The following is a 25280-nucleotide window of genomic DNA, read 5'->3' as shown; positions in this document are numbered from 1 at the left end:
TTTTCCCTTGTTTTACAGTTTCAGTGCAGTTACCCTCATTTTTGTGTTTAATTCTGGGTCAGTTGTGAGGGAAAAAGTTGAGAATGGCTAAACTCAAGAGAGCCAACATCAAAAGAAGTTTTCAACATTTAGACAAAATAAAACCAGGTGTGAAAAAAATATCATATTGCAATAGTAAGTGTTATTAAAGCCATTAAAGTACATTTGAATCCGGTGCTCTATTCATTTTCAAAGCCGACATTTGTAAATGTATATAGGCAGGACTCTTGTAAATTTAAAACAGAGCGTTAGGACTTGTTCTGGAGTCTGCAGCGCCATCGTATCGTATTTTGTTGATTTTGTGTCTTTGAGCAGGAGCCATCACATTTTTATAACTGAATAGTATCCTTGTTGGTTAGCATACTAAGCTAGAAGAAAAAAGTCACTAAAAAGAGATGTGAGTAGTAACTTTGCACTGTCTTTGATCGCACGCTTCATTAGATAGCCTTGATATTTATTCTAACGAACGGTCTTAAGGATTTTTTTGTAATTTTGCTAACTGCTTTTAAGTTAGGGCTGTCGTATTTCCATCCTGTCCCCTTTGAGAAATGTGGCGACAGCGCGAATCTTAGAACGGCTTTCTGTAATTTTGAAGGAAAATATGAAAAGCTGTATTATCATTTTTGCCTTGGAAATTTATTTCTGAAGTGAATGCCATACATACTTCTGAAATGAATGCCAAATGTATTTTCTAGAAGTGAGCGCCATGGAAAGCCACGGCAGGCAATTTATACTGTGCATAATAATCATATTAATTTTTATGGTGTGTATAAGTTACATTTTGATTAGTTTTTTGCATGATTAAAAATTTGCAAAGCCTTTATGGCCCCCAGGAGCCTACCTGTAATAAACAGCTCTCACCTTCCACACTGTAAAACAGGGCTGCAGCACTTGAACATTAGAGCTAATTGCCTTGCTACATCAAAGGGAGCACCACGAGGCGGGGGAAAATCGCAGAAGGGGGGCAGGGAGTGGGGGGCAGCTTCACCTCCAAAGGTTATGTGTTTGTGGCTTGGTGGAGCCCTGTAAAGTTATGGCCTCAGAACTGCTGTTTGCGATTAAGTTGATGGGGAAAGTCTATCCCGCAATCTCTCCCTGCTGCTGACACAGAGTCTTTGTTCACATTCAGATTTCTCAAACTGTTGCCAGGGTCAGGCAGAGGTCAGACACCGCGATGATGTATAGGAGAACATGTCTGGGAATTTCTCTCACACTTAAAACACATACCAGAAAAACAGGAGAGCACCCTGCAAAAATTGTCTGATGAGACCCAGATGATACTGTAGCTTTTCTTTTAGTACCTTCATAATTTTCTTTCTCTTTTCCTGACACACACAATGTTTTATTAATGTGTGCCACGATAGCCCTTACAATTTTATGTCCCCTCAAGATAAGGACACTCAGTAGCACTTTGACACTTCATTTTCCAGCCCAGGGGGATTGGACCAGTAAATCTAGTAAAAGGAACAAGCGTCCGTTCCCAAGGATGAGCCGAAAAGGAATTGCCATGGGCTGCATCAGGCCATGGGGCCTGACACTGGATATGAGCCTCGTGCACGCGTGCCTGGCATTAACACAGCCCGATCCTGTCACGATCACAGGCTCGCAGCATCCCAAACTGTGCTCCCCTGCCACCCTTACAAATGCTGCCGCGCTTCCCGCTGTGCCCAAGAGGCCTCCCGTGTTTGATGAGCGATCCGCATGGGAGGGGGCAGGGGGCTGCGAAAACAGCACCACGTGCTTTTCCGTTTTGGTGGCATTTTATATATATTTTTTTATATATACACACACACACATATAGATATATATATATACAATTATTTTTAAAAGGGGGGACCGGCTTTCTCCTTGTGCTGTGCAAAAAGCGCGACGTGGAAGTTTGCTCCTGGCCCATTGTTTCAGGTTGTCAAGGCAAAGCGCAGCGCTCTGCAGTTGGGGACTTCTTTCGGTTCGGTTTGGTTTGGTCTGGTTTCCAGAACTGCAGCTGTATTTTGTCGCTTTCCCGATTTACAAAGGCTTTGCAGAGAGCTGAGAATCGGATAGGTTCACCACATCGATTTGAGGGTTGTTTGCCCAGGCATACAGTTTCAGTGCATGGCTGGCAAGCAAGGCACTAAGTAGTAATTTTTTTGTGCTCAGCTGCTACATACGACAGAGGATATTTCATTTGGCTGTCAGAATGTTATTAATAAAACATGGGGTGCGAAGAGGGCCACTATTTCCCCTTTCAATCACTATAGCATTTACAATGAAAATTTTATGCAGTGTGTAATTTTCAGTTAATGCTTGACACTTAAAATGTCGGTAGCTGCATTTTGTATGGTTCCTGAAGGGTTAATTGTATCATGTTCCCTGCATAAAAGCTCTGCTTATCAAAAGTGAATAGAAGAGTGTATGCAAATGTGTGTCTGTGACCTTTTGCCTTTCCAGGGTTAATTTATATGGTCATTAAAGATTTTATGAAATTGAGCAGCCTGGTGCTTTGAATCCCATTTTACCTTCACCTCCTAATTTATATAATTCCTACCTGAACTGGGAAATATGATTTTTATTTTTTGTGCTGCAATGAAAACAGCATGCTGTGCTGTAGGGAGTTGCAAGTCTGGTTATCTGGCATTACTCAGATTGCTAAAAATTCATTAAAATGTGACATCAGCACAGTGAGAGACAAATGATCACAGGATGAAAAGGAACAGTGGGCCTTTCACGGATTAGTGCTGCACAGCCCCAGCATAGAAGCTAACTGCATAAACAGATTAATCCACCAGTAGCAGCATAGCTAAGATTTACAGAATAATTAAATAGGGTTGAGTTACTGTGAAGATTTCCATGTAATCTAGCTGGTGTGAACACGTAAGTGAGGTGTGGGTAATGCTGCTTCCTTAGAAGCCATATACCAAGTTGTATCATTTATCCTGAATAGCTCCCCCTGGAGACAGAATCTGAGACTTCGCTAGCAAAGCCAGAGCTTTATATTTAATACAGTGCCTAATACCTAATACTTACTTACTGCAATTAGCAGGATACTGCTACACTAATAGGATTTATACTTGAATTCCTTTTTTTCCCTTTTTTTGGCTCTAAGATGCAGTTTTACATGTGCTTGCTTTTGTTCAAGTCTGTATGGTGTGTGTGTGTGTGGGTGTCTGTGTCTGTGGGTGTGTGTGTGTATTTCAACACTAATCACTTCTAGCCAAAGAATATGAAAAGACAAGCTTTAAATCTGTCACACTGGTGAAAGGTGGATCTTCTGATAAAGACATGTTTAGAATTTCTGAGTAGATTTTGAAATATTGCAAGTTGTTTGTAATTAATGTCCCATCTCTTTAAAGTGCTGTTCTTTCCCTTTTCCTTTCCTTCCCCTCCCTCCTTTCGGACACCTTCTTTTAGTGCTGTTCTTATTAAAGGAACATTTTAAATTGCTGTTAAATGGTCACTAAGTTAGATCTTTTCTGTGCTTACCCGCAGAAGAACAAGGTGAAGATACAGAAGGGTCTGCTAAAAGTACCTCAGTGGCTGTTGCTGATAATAAAGACTCAAGTGAGAGAGACAATAGTGAAGTCAAAAAATCTAGTAAGGACTCTGGTAAGATGCTAGAATTCTGTCTTTCTTCTCTTTTTAACTTATTAAATGCTCTTTCATTTTAAACTGTCTGGACATTCCCACTACTATTCATTGCATGTGCATTTTGCATGTGATTTCTATCAGTAGCCTCCCATTGACCTATTTTTAATCATAACCATCTGACAGGATAGATGCGGATAAGTTGAAGAATATTACAGGACGACCAGTGAGATTATTTTTTAATCAAATCAGTTTGTGTGCTTGTAATTTTTTAAGCGCCTTTCATTAATCTTAGCTGTACTTGTGATTCCTCTGATGGCATATTAATTTTTCATAAGCATAGGATTAGGTACCACTTGAATTTTTTGTTCAATCAAGTTTTTCCCCCCTTGTAACCCAAAGAATGTGGATTTTTTTGTTATTATTATTTTTTGCTCTTGCTCTCTGATCAGTTACTTTCAAGAATCTGGCCTCTTCCTGAGCATTTTTTGAGGCATTTTGAAAAAAATACACAAAATCCAGTGAAAAAGTTTACAGATGATTCAGCCTAAGAAAGAGGAAATATCATTGAAAACGGATTATGGGTTGGGTAATTTTGAGCTCCTGGAATAGACAAAGCCCAGTAATGAAAGCTACTGTCTTTGAAAACAAAACCCCTATGTCATGACATTTACTTGTGCACAAACAAACCTAGGGCCAGCATCTGGTGTAGATACCCAAGGCTTTTTCTGTGTTTGATTTGGCAAATATGTGACTTCATCCATGCTTTTTATGTATGAGATGGAAATCTATGGTCACAATGAATATTACATTGGCTACTTTTGCCGCACGCTATACCTAGTTACATTATGTTGGATTCACTGAAGCAGAAGAAGTGCTGAAACAGGTTGAAGCCTATTAGTTTCAGGTAGTCATATATCTTTTCCTTGTATCCCAATGACAGCAGCGTACAAAGGAGATTGTATTCTCCGTAAAGACATATAGTTGTGGAGAAAATATCATTTTACATGCAAATTTATTTACACCCAAATTCTCCCATATTGTAATTTGCTCCTTACATAATAAACATTTTTGGATTTATTTCAAAACCAAATTATAGATGGCCCTTTCCATGCCAGATTAATTCAGGAGACTGATTTAAGGCTTAGAGCTTGCTTTAAGTTTGCTTGTTGATGTGATAAGGTCAGTATCTATCACAGTTTAGAACTCCAGCTGCTCTTCAGTTGCTTTACTTTTTGAGATCAAGAGACCGAAGAAAGGCCGATGATGACAAGGATGATATTGAGCAAGAAATTGTGTTGTGGTCTAAAACATATATCCCCCTTGGCTGGCTCTCTGACTTGGAAAGAGCTGTCTGCAGCGCAGTAAAGCCATGCTCCAAAGCTGACATAGGTCGTCCTGCGCTTTCTCATCAGTGGGCTGTCCTGGAAACTCATCAAGAGAGAGGTGACAGACACTGGGAGCCTATGTTTCTCACCATAGACTCTGCCTAGGGAAAATGCAAACCACTTCAGGGAGTTTATCAGCCCTCTCCTTCTTTTAGGCAAGTCCATTTATAGTTGTTCAAGAAAGAAGAAGTTAAAGTTCCAGCAGAAAAAAAATGATGGAATCTAGAAAAAATACTGAAGGGGAATTCTCAGAATTCCATCAGGATTAGCTGCTCATAAGGGCCAAGTTTAATTAGGACAAACCTATATCCAGAGGCCTACTGGGTGCACTACAGAAAAAAAACAGCATAATTGTTCTGCATTCCCGTGCCAGCAATTACACAAATAACTTTGCAGTTAGATTCATGCAAAAACAAAGGCTGAAATACATGATTGCCTTTGTGCTTTACAGAAAGTAGATTGTGCAGTAAAATCCTAGACTTTTTAGAAACTTTTATTTTCCTATTCTAAATTAATTCTACATATGTAACATTCAGACCATCATCTTAATTTTCACTCAGCTGACAAGTATTTCTAATGACTGCATAACTGCTTATGTATAATTGAATGTTGATTTGGGCTTTCTCACGAACTGAATGTTGCACATCTTGCCAAAGAAATCTCAGGAAAACCAATAAATTAATCACAATACTAACAAGTTAAACAGGAAAGTGGTGTGACCCCTCTTTAGCATAGAATCTATTAGACAAGAAAGGATTAACATGTATTTAGTAACAGAATGTTTGTGTAAGCTGTTGTGCTGTATTGCTTACCTTATCTCAGGGAGTAGAGCTTTCAAAATGAGACTTAGCAATATGCAAGTTATATTTGTTGAATATTCATTCAGAATAGAAAAGCCTACTAATGCCTCATTTATATTGTCATTTAAATCTAGTGCCACTTTAGATTAATTATAATCCAAATTACAGCTCTATGCAGTGCAAGAATTAATATGGAATTTATCCAGATTAATACATTTGCATTGAAAATGTAATATGTCTCTGCCATGGCTAAGGGGAGCACTTTTTAATAAGGTAGTAAACATGAGGAAGGATGGAAATTAACCTTCATTATTGCAATGAAAATTATCCTTTCATTCTACTCTAATTAGAAAGAATAGTCTACCAGTAATTATAATTTTAGAATTATTTTGAGGCTGAATAACATCATCTGATGTGTCAGAAGTCTTAAATTATGCAATCTTTATCAAATACATAGATTCATAAATAACAAATTAGTATTTTGATTATAGGTATTCCAGGATTTTATTTCATTATCATACATATTTTATTAGCTTTTTCCTCCTTGTTAGTAACAGAAACAGTTTTATTTTTATTTGGGGGTTTCAGAATTGTTAGGTAGGTGATGGCATCTGAAGTGCAGTGAATTATGTCATTTTTGTATTAGCGATCTTACACAAGTTAAATAATTCTGTAACTGACAGGTAGTCATTGACTAGTCTATTTCATGGCGTTTATTTATAATTAAACTTAGTTTTTGAGTTAAATGTATAGAAATTACATTATTCATCTAAAATAATGCTGTGCACTTTACTTAATAAAATGAGTTATGGTTTGCGTTCCACAGTTAGGAAGAAAACAACAACTAGTGTGTCTCAAGAATAAAAAGCAGATATGTAAAGCACAAATAACAACTGGATTTAGTCTCTTTCTACAGCTGCGTATTAAGAATAGTGTGCTGGTGGAGTATCCAGCTATGAAAACAGTGCTATATTGCGTGCTTGGGACCTTAACATTTTCTCTTCTCCCCCCGCCTCCTTCAATACGACGTCTGTAAGACCGTAACTTTCTTCAGCCTCCCTACAGGAAGCTTGTTAAAACAGGGAATTCAGCTCGGAAAGCGGAAAGTAGAAGCAGGGAGGTGAGGCGCTACGATGCAATAGCGAGGCCGTTTGACTAGATCAGGAGCAGGTCCTCCTTCGGTGTTGGCACCGTGCTGTTGAAAAGCGAAGACCTGTCGCAGAGTGCTGCTGCGGCTGTGATTTAGGGGTGTTCAGGGCTCATTTTGGACAGGTACAAGTGGCTTCCTGGGGGCCAGACTGAAGGATCAGGCCCCTGTTTTGCAGGGCTCGGCATCGGTCTCCGACTCTGGTACTTTAGGCCAGATGCAAGTTTGGTCATTTAAAAAGGAATAGCACTTGGGCTTGAATGATTCCAGAGCAACCAAAGCAACAAAGCCTTTGTAAATTCCAATAATTTGTATAAATATCATAGTAAACATAATAAAAAGCTGTGCTTTGTTTTGCATTTATTAAGCCAGCACAGTGTTTTATAACTCCACGGTTTTATTATATTAACCACAAAAGAAAATTTAACCAAAAATTTACTTGTTTTTATAGAAATAAGAACTATGAGTTTCATGATTGTTATTGGCCCTTTGAAATAATTAAGTTATCACATCCTCTGTTGGAAAACGATGTCTAGTATTAACTTTGTGTGTGCCCAGGCACACACAGAGTGCACACTGAGCTAAACTCCACTAGCAGTTACATACCGATGCCAAAACACAGTTAAATACACTTCCTTGGAGTAGAATTTGGATCCTAATTCCTATAACAAAATGTTGAGAACAGTCTAGCCTGGTGAGGGAAAGAGAAGGGGGAATTGTTTTATTTTGATTTTTAAATTCAACTTGCTATATAACAGTGCCAGTTTACACCAGCTGTGGTTTTGGCCCAGTTGCCTTTAAAAAGGAACATTTTAAAACTGACGTATGATAAAGGTAAGAGACAGTAGTCAACTGTTGGACATTTTTGACAGCTGGAGATGAAGAAAGGTTAATAATTTGAACCTATCCTTCTAAAACCTGAAAAGGATCCTTTCTCTGTAAATATAGTTTGTCACTTCTTTACTTCCCATAATTCTCACAGTTAAGTCACTTACTTAAATAATAACAGTGTATTGCCAATTAAATACTGATAGGCCAGAGAGTACTGTATTATCATAAACCATACCGAGTAATAAAATGGTGACATATGTTACTGTATCATCTATATTATGCCTTTAAGCATCACCAGTCCTTCAGCTCTTAGGCATAGCTCTTACTGAGTAACCTGTATGAGGCCTCCAAGATCAGTTCCTTAGAGTGTAAAAATTCAGTGGGGCTCCAGAGGGCAGCTTGTTCAGATATTAAAGTGATATTGACAAATTGGTCATTAAAAGTAGGAAAATATGGCAGGAATAAAATTTAATTTGAGCAAGAACATGCTGGAATTACTAGTCTAAATTAAACCAAAAGAAATAATTACCACTTTAGGAATGACAAACAATGTGTGGGGAAATCACCATCAACGTAGAAGTAATGAAATATGTTTTGTTCTTTTTTTTAATGCCCTTCAGAAAAATGTCGCTGTATGATTCAGCTTTCAATTGTTTATTATTGTACTGTAAGGCTTTTGTATTTACCTTGAAAGTTGTCCCTTTATTTTACCTTTCTCTGACGTTGCTCTGTTAATTTCAAATACTTCACAAAGTCTATATGGTAATAATATTTTTTAAAAGTTCTTGGTTTTGTCTACAGAAAAATGCAAGTATTTTCTTTGTTCATATTTACTTTGTTTCCATAACATCCATGACCTTATTTTTAAATTAATCCTAGATTATTGTGCAATGAGGTGCAATTTGTTCATTTATATGGACCTTATGTGGATTGAAAAAAATCAAGATAAATCTTCATGCACAGCATACAATCAGATTACCTCTGGACTATATATTTACGTTGGGTCTGATAGCAATCAATGGTTTAGCTTCATTGCATTTCAAGATGTATTTGCACCCAGTGTCCAGTGATAGTGTCCTCACCCTGGAAATAATTTAGTTGCAAATTGACTGGAAGATGGTGAAAATTGAAAGTTAAAATTAGAAATACTCATAATAAACAGCAGAAAAAAGGTCAGATGATGCCGCACTATGATGAGATTGGAATGGTTGGTAAATGAGGTTTTGTGTTTGTCGTGAGATGTATGTGACATGCCTACCCAATGCTCTTGTAATATCCAGCCTAGCAGAAGAGATTATCTGGCAAATTGACGCTGGAAAGAATTTTCTGATGGATTGGGAAATTAGAATTGCACTCTTTTCTTTGATGTGTGCAAGACTGGGCCACATTACACAGCTAGTTCAGGCATAATATTAAATATAGTATTTAATACTTAATAGTAGAACAATCTATAGAAAACAATTATATTTTGAGTTTGATCACAAATGCTAGAATATAAAAATTCGCAGTGTAAACATCTAAGGCAATCCCAAATGACCGATCTTTGTATATAATTAATATTAAGTTAGCTCTGAAATCCTATTCTCCACAGTACTTCTTTTAAAGCCTCACTATATTTAGCTTCAGAATTGTAACCAGGCAGGAGTTATTAAAACAGCACAGTAATCATATTGCTCAGGCAGTTTAGGAGAGGGAGCGGGTAATTAAACATCAGCAAATTAATTATTTTAGAAAACAGGATTTTTAAGCAAAACTGATTTGTTTTAATGTAATACACAAATTAATACTGAGCTGCTAAAGAAAGCACATTATTGATTAATATTTAAAGGCAACCTAGGGTTATCTAAACAGTAGAGGACAGTCCATTTTAAAATGGATTTATAGAGTCTCCATCAAGGATAAAAGTGTATTTTCGCCTTTGTACTTACCAGAGTTTGGTATATTTTTTTTCCCAGACCAGGAAAAAATAACAAAAACAAAAACACAGAGACAATACAGTCCCTTTGCACAGAATCACAGTCTCTTTGCAAAACAGGGTATTTTTAAGTTTAAAATATGTTCTTAAAAATTATGTTTTCAAAACAGGAATAGTCACACCAGAGAAGGAACCCAAAGTCAGCACTGTGGTAGGGGCACAGCAGCTTCTTCTGGCAAAAGAAGAGGATGGTGCAGCTAAAAAATCAAAGCCTCCAGAGGACAATAAATTTTGTCATGAGCAGGTAAAGGAAAATGTAACAATTTAATTGCATTCTAGAACTCTTTCAAATGACTCAAGAATAAAGCAGAGATGATGTGCTATTAAAATAGCAATATGAGCAAGTTATTAAAAGCACACTGACTAATAGCCTGCATCTTAATTTGATGTTTTTCAGTTCTATCAATGTCCTTATTGTAACTACAATAGTAGAGACCCAAGTCGTATCCAGATGCATGTCCTGTCACAGCATTCAATGCAACCTGTTATCTGCTGCCCCCTCTGCCAGGATGTCCTCAGCAACAAAATGCACCTCCAGCTTCATTTGACCCATTTGCACAGTGTGTCCCCTGACTGTGTGGAGAAACTGCTCATGACAGTAAGTGATCCAAATACCAATGTGCATGCTACAGAAATGGGCTGAAACCTCTCGGCAGTATATTTGTTGTGACATAGTGTTCAGGTAGCCTGAGCAGGGGAGAGGGTCAGGACTCTCGAGTCTGTTCCTAGCTCATCCAGTGACTGATGTCCCTTGGGAAAATCACTGAGGATAGCTTTCAAAGATGCTGAAAACCTGCAGTTTCTCACTGACGTTAACCTTGGAAAAATCAAGCCTGACAGTGCCTCTGAGTGCACACCTGTAAATTGGGTCTAATAATATCCAGCGCTCAGAGGTAATGTGACCCTTAACTTTCTGTTTGTAAAATAGCAAGGGTTTCTCTGAGCAAAAAGCAGAAGCTGAGCTGTACTTTCATTATGTTGTATTAAATTCATTATATCAGTAATAGTGCTAATTGGAAAAAACACATTTCATATAATACAGAATGTCATGTTTCTTACTTTTGTCCACTGTGAAAGACCCTTCAGAATTTTTCATGAAAAAAATATGAATAAGGAACAGAAAGACAAGGCCAAGAATAGGTAATAATCCAGCTAAGTCAATTCTTTAGGGTATGGAATACCTGATTTCAAGTACCTACCCTGCATCTGGCAGGGATCTGTACTGGATTGCCTACAATTCAGATGAATGTGATAACCAGCAAAGTCTATTTGGTCTTGACTGAATTTCTGAGATCTAGGGCTGTTTGTGCCAGGTGCTGATGAGCAAACACAGAATTAGGGATTCATAAAAACGATTTAAAGGGTTTTTTCTTCATTTCTTTCCTCCAGTTCTCTACTATCTATAGCTCTTCCAGACTGGGTAATATTGGCCCACCAGAAGAAAAATACAGCAGAAACTTAGCTTTTTCAGACTCTTTTCAGAGACTGACAAAATGTGAAAAAAAAGTATCCATACTGAGGTTTGTTAGCCCTCTTCTCAAGCCCATGATTCCCTCAATGCTGAGAATGGGGAAACTCTGAATTCTTTCCTCTCCTCTCCTCCCTTCTCCTCTCCTCTCCTCTCTGGGTGCTAGGATTTGTCTCTTTATTTCTGAGAGAAAAAAAATTAATGTGTGTTTGGCAGAAAGAGAGATGGGAAAACATAATCTGCATCATCTATGTCCTAGTTACAAGACTAACATGCTCTTTCCATATCTCAATTCTCTGATGACAAAAAGAAATACAATTTATAGCAAAATTTTCTTCTCTGGAACAGTTAGAGTTACCTGGGCCATTTTTTTAAAAGTCCTTCCCTCCCAAATAGAATCAAAGTCACTAGTTCTCTGAGAGGATGCTATCAGTGCCAAGTTTGAATTTCATATGTGAGCCCAGGGCTTTTTTAAATATGGCTAGAATATTTTTTCCAAGAGACAATTTATATGCATAGATAATCTATCTATCTATCTATCTATCTATCTACATATCATTCTTATGTATCCTAATAATGATTCAAAATAATTTGTTAAAGTGTTTAAAAAAATTACAGCTCAGCAAATTACATTAGATGCTAAACGGAGAGCTCATCCCTAATAATGTACGTAGCCTCCACTATTAAAGTAACATCACTCAAAAACTTCTATGGACATTCTTGTTACATCCATGTGAGGTAAGGGAGTATTATCTTATTTTTAGAGATGAGGAGCTGCAACACAGTCTGAACTGATTTAGCCAAGATCATTTAAACAGTCTCTGGCAGTGCAGGAGATTGAACCCAGTCCTACTAAGTCTCAGTCTGAACCCCTAGAAAACGCTTCCTTTCAGGTATGAGTATGTCTTAAGGGTCTGAGCAAAATGAAGATATGGAGTGTTGAGCAGTGTTCATGTCAACTTAATTAAACTAAGTATTATCAGGCACCTAGAATGGTACATCTTTCAAAGAGTTCTGTCCATAATTCAAAAGCATAACACAACAGGTAAAGCAGTCTGAAGGAGATATAAGCAATTTAAGACAAGAAAAAGAAAAAATCTTATTTTAAATGAAAAAAATCTTATTTTAAAAGGAATTTTTTTCAAAGCTCATGGAAAGTGCAGTATTTGTTTAAAAAATAATACAGGTAAAAGAAAGTGATTGTCTTGGTCAAGAACAGACCAGTGGCCATATCTTGACATGAGCTTCATCTCTGGAGGAATTCTAAGGAGAATTCTCCTGAAATATCCTAACAACCTGACACAGCCAGAAAAACCTACTTTGTGGTGACATTGGCTGTAATGAAATATTAAACATATGTAGTTCTTACTGAGTGTATGTAGTGTAGCATCACCTTATTGTGGATTCTTTTGAGTGGAGTCTCCACCAAGGGACACCCAACACTCCGATTGCTCTCTCAGAAAACTGCTGTCAAGGACTGAACCAAGACCTTGATCTAGTCAGGGCAGTCTTTGATGCAGATGTGGTGAACCTATTGAATTACAATTTAATACAACCATACAGTATTAAGTAGTGTGAATCCTTCTGTAATAATACTCAATGCTTGATTTTCAAAGGTTCCTGTACCAGATGTCATGATGCCCAACAGTATGCTATTGCCAGCAGCTGCTTCAGAGAAATCTGAACGTGACACACCTGCAACCATTACAACTGAGGGATCTGGAAAATATTCAGGTATGCAAGAAAAAGCCCAGACATGCAAATGACAGGTATGAGTGGTTTAGAAACAAACCATTTGTTTCTTTCTTGGTAAAGTGAATCCTTTTTGGTTTACATGTAAACAGACAGAAAACAATAGGAAAATAACAATGGGCCTGAGTTTGGCTATTTGCACACATGCAGAGCTACTGGGATGCACATTGTCTCATGTGCCCAAGTACTTGACTTGAGTATGCCAGACTAGTTGCCTGTAGCAGAGTTAAAATTAAGCATGCAATAGCACCTAGCCACTTTGAAGGTAGGACACTTCTTGTTTAATCAGCAAATGAGGCTTAGTGCTGAAAGACTGTAGGACTTTCACCAGCCTCAGTGGCAAATAATCCTGCCTGTATTTCCAATAGTATGTTTCAAATAGTATGTTTCTCATCCTGTGGCTGCTTTGCTAACTCTCACAGTATGCTCCTCTCTCTCTCCTCAGCCACTTTCATACTAGCCTGTCTTTCTAATCACCTGTCCTACTTATTGTCCCCGTTTCTACTCCCTCCCTCTTTTTCCTACCATTTGGTTTCCTTTTCTTGTGTGGTGTTCCTATCGTACCAATAAATTCCTGCCTTATGGCAAAGAGAAGCCCTATGTCACTACTAGTCCAGCTGCAACAGTCACTGTTATCATCACGTTTGCATTTGCTATTACTCTTTTTTTAACCTCCTGTTGATGCTGTTTAATTCTTCTTTGGGGTAAGGGGGGATTGTCATCAGATTGCTCGACCAGCACCAAGCATACTAGGTTCAATCCTTGATTTATTATTTATGCTGATAAAACATTAATACTATGGAATATTCTCTTCTACCTGCCTAAAAGACACTTCACTTTTTTTAACCAGGTGAAAGTCCTGTGGATGGGAAAAATACCCCTGGGATCGAGGAATCAAAAACTGGAATGGAAATTAAAACCGAGGAACAGAAGCCACCTAAGGAATCTACTGAAATGCCAGATTGGAATAAGAGCAGCAGTAAAGATATAAAGACCACTGACTCAATGCCGGATCAGCTAAATGAACAGCAGAAGAAGCAGCAGCTCTCTGTTTCTGACCGCCATGTTTATAAATACCGTTGTAATCATTGTAGCTTGGCTTTTAAGACTATGCAGAAGCTTCAGATACATTCCCAGTATCATGCTATTCGGGCTGCTACCATGTGTAGTCTTTGCCAACGTAGCTTCCGTACATTCCAGGCTTTAAAAAAACACTTGGAAGCAGGCCACCCTGAACTCAATGAAGCTGAACTTCAGCAGCTGTGTGCATCTTTACCTGTAAATGGTGAACTCTGGGCAGAAAGTGAAAGTATGGTACAAGATGATCATGCACTAGAACAGGAAATTGAAAGAGATTATGAGATGGACCAAGAAGGTAAAGCAAGTCCTGTAGGAAGTGACAGTAGCTCTATTCCAGATGATATGGGCTCAGAACCAAAGCGGACCTTACCTTTTAGAAAAGGGCCAAATTTTACCATGGAAAAATTTCTAGATCCATCTCGCCCATATAAGTGTACCGTGTGCAAAGAGTCTTTCACTCAAAAGAACATTCTCTTGGTCCATTATAACTCAGTGTCTCATCTACATAAACTCAAAAAGGTTTTGCAGGAAGCGTCAAGTCCTGTCCCTCAAGAAACCAACAGCAACACTGACAACAAACCCTATAAATGCAGCATTTGTAATGTTGCATATAGCCAAAGTTCTACATTGGAAATCCATATGAGATCTGTGCTTCATCAAACAAAGGCAAGGGCTGCAAAATTAGAACCAAGTGGTAATATAAGTAGTGGAAATAGTGTAGCAGGGAATGTTAATAGCCCCAGCCAAGGAATGCTAGATTCTATGAGCTTACCAGCAGTTAACAGCAAAGAAACACATTTAGATGCCAAAGAATTAAATAAAAAGCAAGCTTCTGAATTAATTTCTGCTCAGCCTACACATCACCCACCCCAGTCACCAGCACAACTTCAAATGCAACTACAGCATGAACTACAACAGCAGGCTGCATTCTTTCAACCCCAGTTTCTAAACCCAGCTTTTTTGCCTCACTTTCCAATGACACCAGAGGCGCTGCTGCAGTTTCAGCAGCCTCAGTTTCTTTTCCCATTCTACATACCTGGGACAGAATTTAGCTTAAGTCCAGATCTGGGTTTGCCAGGTTCTGCTACATTTGGTATGCCTGGAATGGCTGGTATGACAGGATCACTGCTAGAAGATTTGAAGCAGCAGATACAAACTCAGCACCATGTTGGTCAAACACAGCTACAGATACTGCAGCAACAAGCACAACAGTATCAATCCACACAACCCCAGCTTCAGACCCAAAAACAGCAGCAGCAAAGTAGCAAGCTGATGAAAGCAGAGCAAAATAGCTTAGTAAATACAGACTGCCAGTTGATAAAGGATATGCCATCATATAAGGACTCAGAAGAGACTTCTGAGAAACAAGAGAAGCCAAAGCAAGAATTTACTAATGAGAGTGAGGGACTGAAAGAAAACAAAGATATGAAGAAGCCAAAATCCTCAGAACCAACCATCCCACCACCCAGAATAGCTTCTGGAGCAAGGGGAAATGCAGCCAAGGCTTTGTTGGAGAACTTTGGGTTTGAGTTAGTTATCCAATACAATGAGAACAGACAAAAAGTGCAGAAGAAAAGCAAGACCGGTGAAGGTGAAAACACAGACAAATTGGAATGTGGAACCTGCAGTAAGCTGTTTTCCAACATTCTTATTCTGAAGAGTCACCAAGAACATGTGCATGGGCAGTTTTTTCCATATGGAGCACTAGAAAAGTTTGCCCGGCAGTATAGGGAGGCATATGACAAGCTTTATCCAATTTCTCCCTCTTCTCCAGAAACACCACCGCCACCACCTCCACCTCCTCCACCGCCTCCACCCCCTCCTCCTCCAACTCCTTCTCAGCCTTCTTCAGCTGGGTCTGGAAAAATTCAAAACACAACTCCCACTCCTTTGCAAGCTCCACCACCCACACCGCCACCACCACCTCCACCACCACCACCACCTCCTCCACCACCACCACCACCATCAGCCCCACCTCAAGTCCAGCTTCCCGTTTCACTCGATCTCCCACTTTTCCCTCCAATTATGATGCAGCCAGTGCAGCATCCTGCACTACCCCCTCAGCTTGCTCTCCAGTTGCCCCCAATGGATACTTTGTCTGCAGATCTCACCCAGCTTTGTCAGCAGCAGCTGGGATTAGATCCCAATTTCCTACGACATTCCCAGTTCAAGCGTCCACGTACGAGAATCACAGATGACCAGTTAAAAATCTTACGGGCTTATTTTGATATTAACAATTCTCCAAGTGAAGAGCAGATCCAAGAAATGGCTGAGAAATCTGGTCTTTCACAGAAAGTTATCAAGCACTGGTTTCGTAATACGCTGTTTAAGGAGCGACAGAGAAATAAAGATTCTCCCTATAACTTCAGCAACCCTCCCATAACAGTGTTGGAAGATATAAGAATTGACCCTCAGCCTTCAGCTGTAGAACCTTACAAGTCTGATGCATCTTTCAGCAAGAGATCATCTAGGACTCGATTTACTGACTACCAGCTTCGTGTCCTCCAAGATTTTTTTGACACAAATGCATATCCAAAGGATGATGAAATTGAACAACTTTCAACTGTACTTAACCTACCTACTCGAGTTATTGTTGTATGGTTCCAAAATGCACGACAAAAAGCTCGCAAAAGTTATGAAAATCAAGCTGAAACTAAAGACAATGAGAAGAGGGAACTGACGAATGAGCGCTACATTCGAACTAGTAACATGCAATATCAGTGTAAAAAGTGCAGCGTGGTTTTTCCCAGGATTTTTGATTTGATTACACACCAGAAAAAACAGTGTTATAAGGATGAAGACGATGATGCTCAAGATGAAAGCCAAACTGAAGATTCCATGGATGCCTCTGATCAAACAGTATATAAGAACTGCACAGTTGCTGGTCAGACCGACTCATCAAAAAGCACAGCTGTCACAGCAGCAAGCTCTGGCTCTGGCTCTAGTACTCCTTTGGTTCCATCACCCAAGCCAGAACCTGAGAAGGCTTCTCCTAAACCAGAGTCCACAGAAAAACCAAAACAAAATGAAACCATCTCTAAGCAAACTGATACAACTTCCCAAAGCACCAAACCAGTACAGTCTGTTCCAATAACCCCTTCTGATCCTCAGCCCTCAGCCTCTCAGTCACAGCAACAAAAACAATCACAGATAGTAGGCAGACCTCCTTCTGCATCACAAACTACACCTGTCCCTTCCAGTCCTTTACCAATTTCAATGACTTCTCTACAGAACAGTCTACCTCCTCAGTTATTACAATACCAATGTGATCAATGTACAGTTGCCTTTCCAACTCTAGAACTCTGGCAAGAGCACCAGCACATGCATTTCCTAGCAGCCCAAAACCAGTTTCTTCATTCACAGTTTTTAGAAAGACCAATGGATATGCCCTATATGATATTTGACCCCAATAATCCTTTGATGACTGGACAGTTACTTAATAGTTCTCTTGCTCAGATGCCACCACAAACTGGCTCATCACATACAACACACCCTGCTACAGTTTCTGGTTCTCTGAAACGAAAACTGGACGAAAAAGAAGATAATAACTGTAGTGAGAAAGAGGGAGGAAACAGTGGAGAAGATCAACATCGTGATAAGCGTTTAAGAACAACGATTACTCCAGAGCAGCTGGAAATACTCTATGAAAAGTACCTATTAGATTCCAATCCCACCAGAAAGATGCTAGATCATATTGCACGTGAAGTGGGGCTTAAAAAGAGAGTAGTACAAGTGTGGTTTCAGAACACAAGAGCCCGAGAAAGAAAAGGACAATTCCGTGCAGTTGGTCCAGCCCAGTCCCATAAAAGGTGTCCTTTTTGCCGAGCTCTGTTTAAAGCAAAATCAGCTTTAGAAAGTCACATTCGCTCTCGACATTGGAATGAAGGGAAACAGGCAGGTTATAGTTTGCCTCCAAGTCCTTTGATATCAACTGAAGATGGAGGAGAAAGTCCACAAAAGTACATATTTTTTGATTACCCATCACTGTCATTAGCAAAAACTGAATTATCAAGTGAAAATGAATTAGCTTCCACTGTATCAACCCCTGTTAGCAAAACAGCAGAGATGTCACCGAAGAATCTCTTAAGTCCTTCTTCTTTTAAAGCGGAGTCTAGTGAGGATATAGAAAATTTGAATGCCCCTCCTGCTGACTCTGGATATGATCAAAACAAGACTGACTTTGATGAGACTTCATCAATTAATACTGCAATCAGTGATGCTACAACAGGAGATGAGGGGAACAATGAAATGGAAAGCATGACTGGCAGTTCAGGGGATGCAAAACCCACATCACCTCCCAAAGAACCAAAACCACTTGTGAACGATACACTACCAAAAACTGCAACTACACCTACAAATGAGAATACTGATGATAAATTTCTTTTTTCCCTAACTAGCCCCTCGATACATTTCAGTGAAAAAGATGGTGATCATGATCAAAGTTACTACATTACTGATGACCCCGATGATAATGCTGACCGCAGTGAAACATCAAGCATAGCTGATCCAAGTTCACCTAACCCATTTGGAGCTAGCAATCCCTTTAAATCCAAAAACAGTGATCGGCCAGGCCACAAACGTTTCCGAACACAAATGAGTAACCTTCAGCTTAAAGTTCTCAAAGCTTGCTTTAGTGACTACCGGACTCCAACAATGCAAGAATGTGAAATGTTAGGGAATGAGATTGGTCTGCCCAAACGTGTGGTCCAGGTCTGGTTTCAGAATGCCCGGGCAAAAGAAAAGAAATTCAAAATTAACATAGGGAAGCCATTCATGATAAATCAGACTGGACCTGATGGGACAAAGCCAGAATGTTCTCTATGTGGGGTGAAATATTCTGCGCGTTTGTCCATAAGAGATCATATCTTTTCCAAACAACATATTACAAAAGTGAGAGAAACTGTGGGAAGTCAGCTAGATAGAGAGAAAGATTATTTAGCTCCAACAACAGTTAGGCAGCTGATGGCACAGCAAGAACTAGATCGCATAAAGAAGGCTACTGATGTGCTAGGATTAACAGTACAGCAGCCAGGCATGATGGACAGCAATTCTCTTCATGGTATCAGTTTGCCAGCAGCTTATCCAGGACTCCCTGGCCTTCCTCCTGTTCTTCTGCCTGGAATGAATGGTCCATCCTCCTTACCTGGATTTCCACAAAGTTCAAACAGTAAGTCTATAAGGAGATGATTTCCTAATTTTATTAATTTGATCATCTTTCAAAATCATCATCCACTTCTAAAACATTTATGTCATATCTCTAAGAGTGATGTGAGTAGGTAAAAAATACTGCTGTAAGATGTACTCAGTGCAATTTTGGATTGTTGCTGCAGCCTTGGTAATATCCCTGATTTCCCAAAACAGAAAAAATGTGGTTTAATTGAAATCTAATTGAAAGAAATATTTTTAGTCTACTTTAGGCTTCTGTAACAACACCAACATTACACAATAGCATTGTTATACAAGTTTTTTGAATGATAATCTAGGCAAAGTGTAGATTAAAATTTGGTGTGTAAAATTTTTGTATGCAGATATTTAAAGTAGTACCTGATGAAGCATGAAATAGGTATACTGATATTATAGAGCCATAAGATATTTGGTCCATCCATTAGATTAGTCCAATCTGTTGCTTCATTCAGAAACAGTATTAAAAAAAGTGCTGCCCAAAAGTCTCTGTTATATTTCTGAATAATTGCCTCACAGGATAAAAAGTTTTCTGTTGAAGATGATTCCTAATGGCAACTTCACTGTGATCCAAATCCCAGGAGTGGCTGAATACCTCCTATTCCTAATTTGTAAAGTCATTGCAGACATGCACCACTTCATTTGGGCTTCTGCTTTTAACTAAACACATAACTCTGTTTTACTGAGGTTGACTCTGGGTTTTGCTCACATTGGAAAGCATTCTAATTCCTCTTGGAGTTATTTTCACTGAAGTTGGAGAACTGAGTTTTCTGCAGAGCAATGTTTAGTCCTCAAAGGATGAACCTAATTTATTTTTTGTAATAGGCTCCAATTTTGTAGACAGAGTTCATTGTGAGTGCAGCATTGCAGATGGAAGCTCTCCCAGTCATCCTTTAACTTTGCACATTCATATCAAATATTTGCACGTCGGACTTAGGAATTTGGTTAAGACCCTTCAGCTCATTTTACCTGGTAATTCCACTTGCTCATCTCTAAACTTTGATTTACGGAACAACTCACTTTGACTAGTGAGGTAGAGACTTAATTACCTGTGTAGTTAGACAAACTAAGAATGTAGCAATATCTTCTCTGCTACCCAGTTCTGCTTTGATTGATGATGACCGTGTTATTGTTTTCCTAAGTGGTGGTCAAAGCCTCTTGTTTTTCTATTCATTGGATCAGAATGGCTTTCTTTCCACAATGGAGTCTCTGGCTGAGTGCCCTCTGGCTTTTGTCAAACAGTTATTGGCACAGAGAGTGCATATAAAAGAAACATAAAGTTGTATTTCCTTCTTAATGGCATACAGTGTCCAGGTCCAAAAATGGCTGATCATTGTTCATTAAAATTATAGATATGGTTTCTCCATACAATTTTGCTAAAGATCTTTGGTTAGATTGACCTTTAGGTAAAATGGGCTGCAGAAAAGTCAGGTTTTGTCTATGCTAGTAAATTAAATGTGCTTGGGAACATCCTATTAAATTCTTTTACTCTCTAAAAGAGGAAGTCCCCATACAAACTGCCTATTGGGAATGGTTGCAGGTTCATGATAGCTCCTCAGCTGTGCCCAGGAATTGTTCAGGAGAACACTTGCTGGCCCAGGCCAAAACTCTGCCATTGCCCATTCTCACAATATAAAACTATAGATGACCGAGTTTCGGTTTTCTGGAAATGTTCCCTGGCACTGCTTAGCTTACTAGTGTCAGTGTAGTCTCAGAGTCTATAAATTGTGCTCTTACTAATATAAAAACAGAATACTGAGTAAACAGACCAACTGGTCCATAATAATTCAATTTTCAGATTTTGAATTTCCACCAAGTATCTCTTCTTTGAGATAAATTAAAATCATTATTACCCATAGCATACTCAGTGCACTGCCAATTGAGATGAATTTTTAGCCCCTTTCATCTTGTATCTTTTTAAGGTTAATTAGCCCGTTGTGGACAAAGCCCACTGTGTAAACTGGCTAGTAGAATCTTCTTGTTAACTTTTTCTTCTGCCATATGCTAAAGAGCCCCTACATCCCTCTTTTGTTGCCTGGCAAATACTTGCATACATAAATCTCCATTCCCTAATGATACATAATGGAGCAGTCATAGTGAATGAAAAAAAAAAAAAAAGATTGTTTTAATCATTCATTATAGAAAAATGGTAATCTACTCAGTAGTTCTACAGTATGTGCTCAACACTAGTGTTTCCTGCACCTAATTAACCCATTTCTACTGCCTCTTCTACCCCACTTTGGCTGATGTTTCACATTCGTATTTGAGGCTAAGAAGAGTTTAAGAACAGCCTTCCTGGAAGCAGGCATCTAAGCAAGCTTGTCTTTGGCTGTGATTCTTTCTGCCCTCCACATGTTCTCAGCCAGCAGGACAATTGTTCTACATCATTCTTTGCATGAAGGATTTTCTGCAGTTTACTCCCTGGAGACTCACTAACCTATACTTCAAGTCTGCTTCTTCTGAATTCCACTGTCAATGTGTCATTTCTTCTTTTTGGCCCCAATCCTGAAAATGCACTTCAGAAGCAGTCTCACTGGGACCACTTATATTCGAACATATACCTGTTTTCACTGATACAAGGTTGGTAACTATATTTCCTGTGGCAGAGGCCAGGCATTCTGTCCTGCATGTTTGTTTAAAGGACAAGTGTCAACATTAGTAGAACCTCATTTTAGAGGATATCTTTGCTGTGTTGTTAGGACAGGAAACTAGTGAAAATATAGCAGTAAATATCAAATTTAGAGTTCTCATTCATGTTTCCCGTTACTTATGCCAGACAGGAAATTAGCCCACTAAGTTTCACTTGTATTAGGATGGATTTCACTTTCATGTTCTTGCATCCAGTATCACTGCTTATGGTTTCCAACAAGGCACAAAAACAATTACCTTTTCCAAAATACCATTCATCTTCAAATGCAGTATTTGCTTTTGCAAAAGACTTGAAATGGAACACTTGAAAATAATGCTAAAATCACCAAAAGTACAAATATTCAAAATACAGTCCAATTTGGCTCTTTTATGTAGTGCTCAAGCTGGACATTTATCTTCAAAGATTATTACACTTGGAAAAATAAATAGCTTCCTTTCTAAAGAAAGGGATCCATTAACTTTAAACTCAGTTAATTTTTATGAAACAGATTTTGTTATAATACAGAATTATTGTTTGATTCAAGGATGATATGTCCAAGAATCTTCTCACTTGTGGGATACGTTTCTTTCAAGAATACAATTATACCTCTCCGTGAGCATCAAATGCTGAGCAAATTTTCAGCATTATTATGATGCTTGCTCAGCATAATCCCTAATATGGAGTTATTTGTTGGAATTCTAATCCAAACAAAATTTCAGTTCTGGCTGATCTTTATTATTCAAGTCCCTTCTTATTTCCTAGGTGACTAGATGGAAGAGTTCACCTGCCAAATTCATATTTTCTCTTCTTCTTAGCTTTGAGTTTTTGTCTATGATCCCTTGCAGAAAACTAGTGCTTCATCTTGCTTCTAGCTATTAATACTGGATCTACGAAGCTTTTAATGTCATCATCATTACCATAGGTTCTTTGCACATCACTTAAGCCTGTGCTGCCTTGAAGATTCACAGCAGCTTTTTCCAAGAATGCACACATCACTGAGTAATGTGTGGTTTTTGAAATCTTATCAGGAGAGAAATTTGATTCAGCAGCAATTATTTTTCTTAGGATTAGGACACTAAATTCTGTTCTCTGCTTTTGGCCCAGTGGTAACAGTTTCAATTTTGTATTTGTAGCTCTCTCTGATTCCTCTAAGAGAAAGAGAAGTCTTTCTTTTGACAGTTACTTAGAAGAGTTAGCAGGATTAGAATGTTTCTTCATGACTATTAAATTTATATTTTGCTTTCCTCATGTCAGAAAAGAAAGCATTTGTTTCATCAAGGTTTCTGCATTTAGTTTTGGAAACCCTCTGTTCCATATTTAACTTCTAATAGAACAGGTGGGTTTCACTCTTCTGTTGCAATCTCTCTGGATAGTTAACTGACTTCTGTACATTTTAACTAAATTGTGAAGAATATCTGGAAAATAAAATAGATCATTGGCTGTTCTGGGCATCATAAGTGGGAGTTAGACCAAAGACAACATGACGTGTAAGGACTGAAGAGGTTAAGAATGGAAAGAAATTGGAAAAATCCTAACTAGCTGACGAGTCTAAAAAGCATGGCAAAGCTGGGACAGCAGCTCACACTGATTACATCATTCATGAATTTTCCATCTACAGTATTTATCATTTAATATATTTTCAGCAGACTTAACACACAGTTGCCTGTTATTTCCTGCTGAAAGTATAGGGGCAAGTAAAAGCGTCTTTGATGTCATTGTGCAGTAACTGCAGCAGTTACTCACTTTTTAATGATAACTGTTGTGACTTGTTTCACTGTGCTACCTAATCCGTGCTCACAATGCATTTTAACTCCTTAGTGTTCCCCTATCATTAAATAGGAGTAATGACGTGGTGACAAACATTAAATGGTCTCTTTGTTAAATCTGATAATTATTTCCTTTGAGTCCTAATTGCTTTATTCCTAAGTAATGCTAAGCACCTGGGATATTGATGGTTTAAACTTGTTCACTCTATTAGTGCTTCCTGGTAGCTAATACCCATCTACCCTCCATTATAGAGCCTGCATGTTCTCTTATCCATGCGCTTATAGGCTGTTCCTAGGGTTGCTTCACTTCTAGAGTTCTATATACATCATATTCTGTGACTTCTTTTCTCTACCAATTTTATTTGCCTCAAAAAATGACAAAGGGTGCAAAATGCAGCCTCTTACAGTTAGCTGCCTCTTCTACGCTGCGCCGTCATTTAATTTTCTGACCAGCTATACGTCTCATAGAAGTTACTTTTTAATAGACTGTTACCAGCCACTGCACTATATCTGGTACTTGAAACACAGAAAAGATTTCTTCCATTAATAAATGAGGTGTACTTCTACTGTGTATATGCCCTCCAAACAGAGCCATTCCATCCTTAAGCTGCTTTCTCTAATGAGGTGGAGGACGTCACGTCTGCATGTTTCAAGTAAACTGCGAACAGCAGCATTCCTGTGTCAATGTACTTCAGTGCTAATGCACTTATTTCCCAGCAAACACTGCATTGACCTGATTGGCATGATGGTAAGGAAAAGCTCTGTTCAAACTCTCAAAAATGAAAATGTAAGCTGTGTGGTGTGCCAGTAATGAATAGCATTGGCCCGATTGTTTGTTGTGCTAGTTTCTTGAATGGTCATTTCCTGTTGATATTTACTTATCTAAACATCTTTCTTTGTTTATTATTATTATTTGATTTCCCCCCCCCCCCCAGCAGTTTGGACAAAGATACCTTTTTATTTGGAAGCTAATTACTTCTAATGAGCACCATAATTACCAGGTTTCTTAGGTGAAGGATGTGTGGGATATATCATCCCAGAGGCATGGTAAAAATTAGTTAAAATGAACAACAAAGTAGAGATCTCTCAGAGTATCAATTAGAGGGAAGTACTCTCACTGTGCTTAGTACTTCTTTTCTAATAATCTACAACTGAGCCTACGGAAGGAAATGAACAAAGAAGGAGAGTGTTATTTCTACAGGTATGAATCTGATCCTGCCAATGGAGCTGTGCTGACTTCCACTGCCTTTTGTGGGATTCTCCTATAGGCAGACCTACATGCATGACCCCCATGCTAGTAAAATCAGGATTATAAAGTGAGTAAAAAGCTATTGGGTTTGTTGTAAATTGTGTGTTGTGACTTTAAGGCTGTATGAATCACAAAAATGTACTAAAAGCCATTATATAATGTGGTTTATTCATGCCATAGGTAATTTCAGAACACTTGAGAAATGCTGAATGTTACGAGACATATTTTGCCTTGTGCATTGACGATAGTCATATTTTTGTTGTTTTCAGCTTTAACATCTCCTGGTGCAGGCATGCTTGGGTTTCCTACTTCAGCTACTTCGTCTCCTGCCCTGTCTCTCAGCAGTGCCCCCTCCAAACCTTTGCTGCAGACTCCACCTCCGCCACCACCACCACCACCACCACCACCTCC

The 25280-nt window shown here is 38.7% G+C and overlaps 1 protein-coding gene across 5 annotated transcripts in view; it reads left to right on the top strand.

Moving 5' to 3' along the window:
- ZFHX4 (zinc finger homeobox 4) overlaps positions 1-25280 on the top strand; it is a 150375-nt gene that overhangs the window by 121042 nt on the left and 4053 nt on the right. For 3 of the 5 annotated variants that reach the window (XM_026115176.2, XM_026115171.2, XM_026115172.2), the window contains exons 5-10: positions 3508-3624; positions 9855-9988; positions 10142-10342; positions 12829-12946; positions 13815-19211; positions 25139-25280. The exon at positions 25139-25280 is cut by the window's right edge and continues 4053 nt beyond it. In XM_026115176.2, coding sequence (XP_025970961.1) covers positions 3508-3624; positions 9855-9988; positions 10142-10342; positions 12829-12946; positions 13815-19211; positions 25139-25280 — 6109 coding nt within the window. The remainder of the gene's footprint in view (positions 1-3507; positions 3625-9854; positions 9989-10141; positions 10343-12828; positions 12947-13814; positions 19212-25138) is intronic. The other 2 variants (XM_026115175.2, XM_026115177.2) reach the window with 2 other exon arrangements.

Source organism: Dromaius novaehollandiae, chromosome 2, assembly GCF_036370855.1.
Source record: "Dromaius novaehollandiae isolate bDroNov1 chromosome 2, bDroNov1.hap1, whole genome shotgun sequence".
Classification (NCBI taxonomy): Eukaryota; Metazoa; Chordata; class Aves; order Casuariiformes; family Dromaiidae; genus Dromaius; species Dromaius novaehollandiae.
Note: the sequence above shows the minus strand (reverse complement) of the source record. Positions and strands in the feature narration are given on the sequence as shown.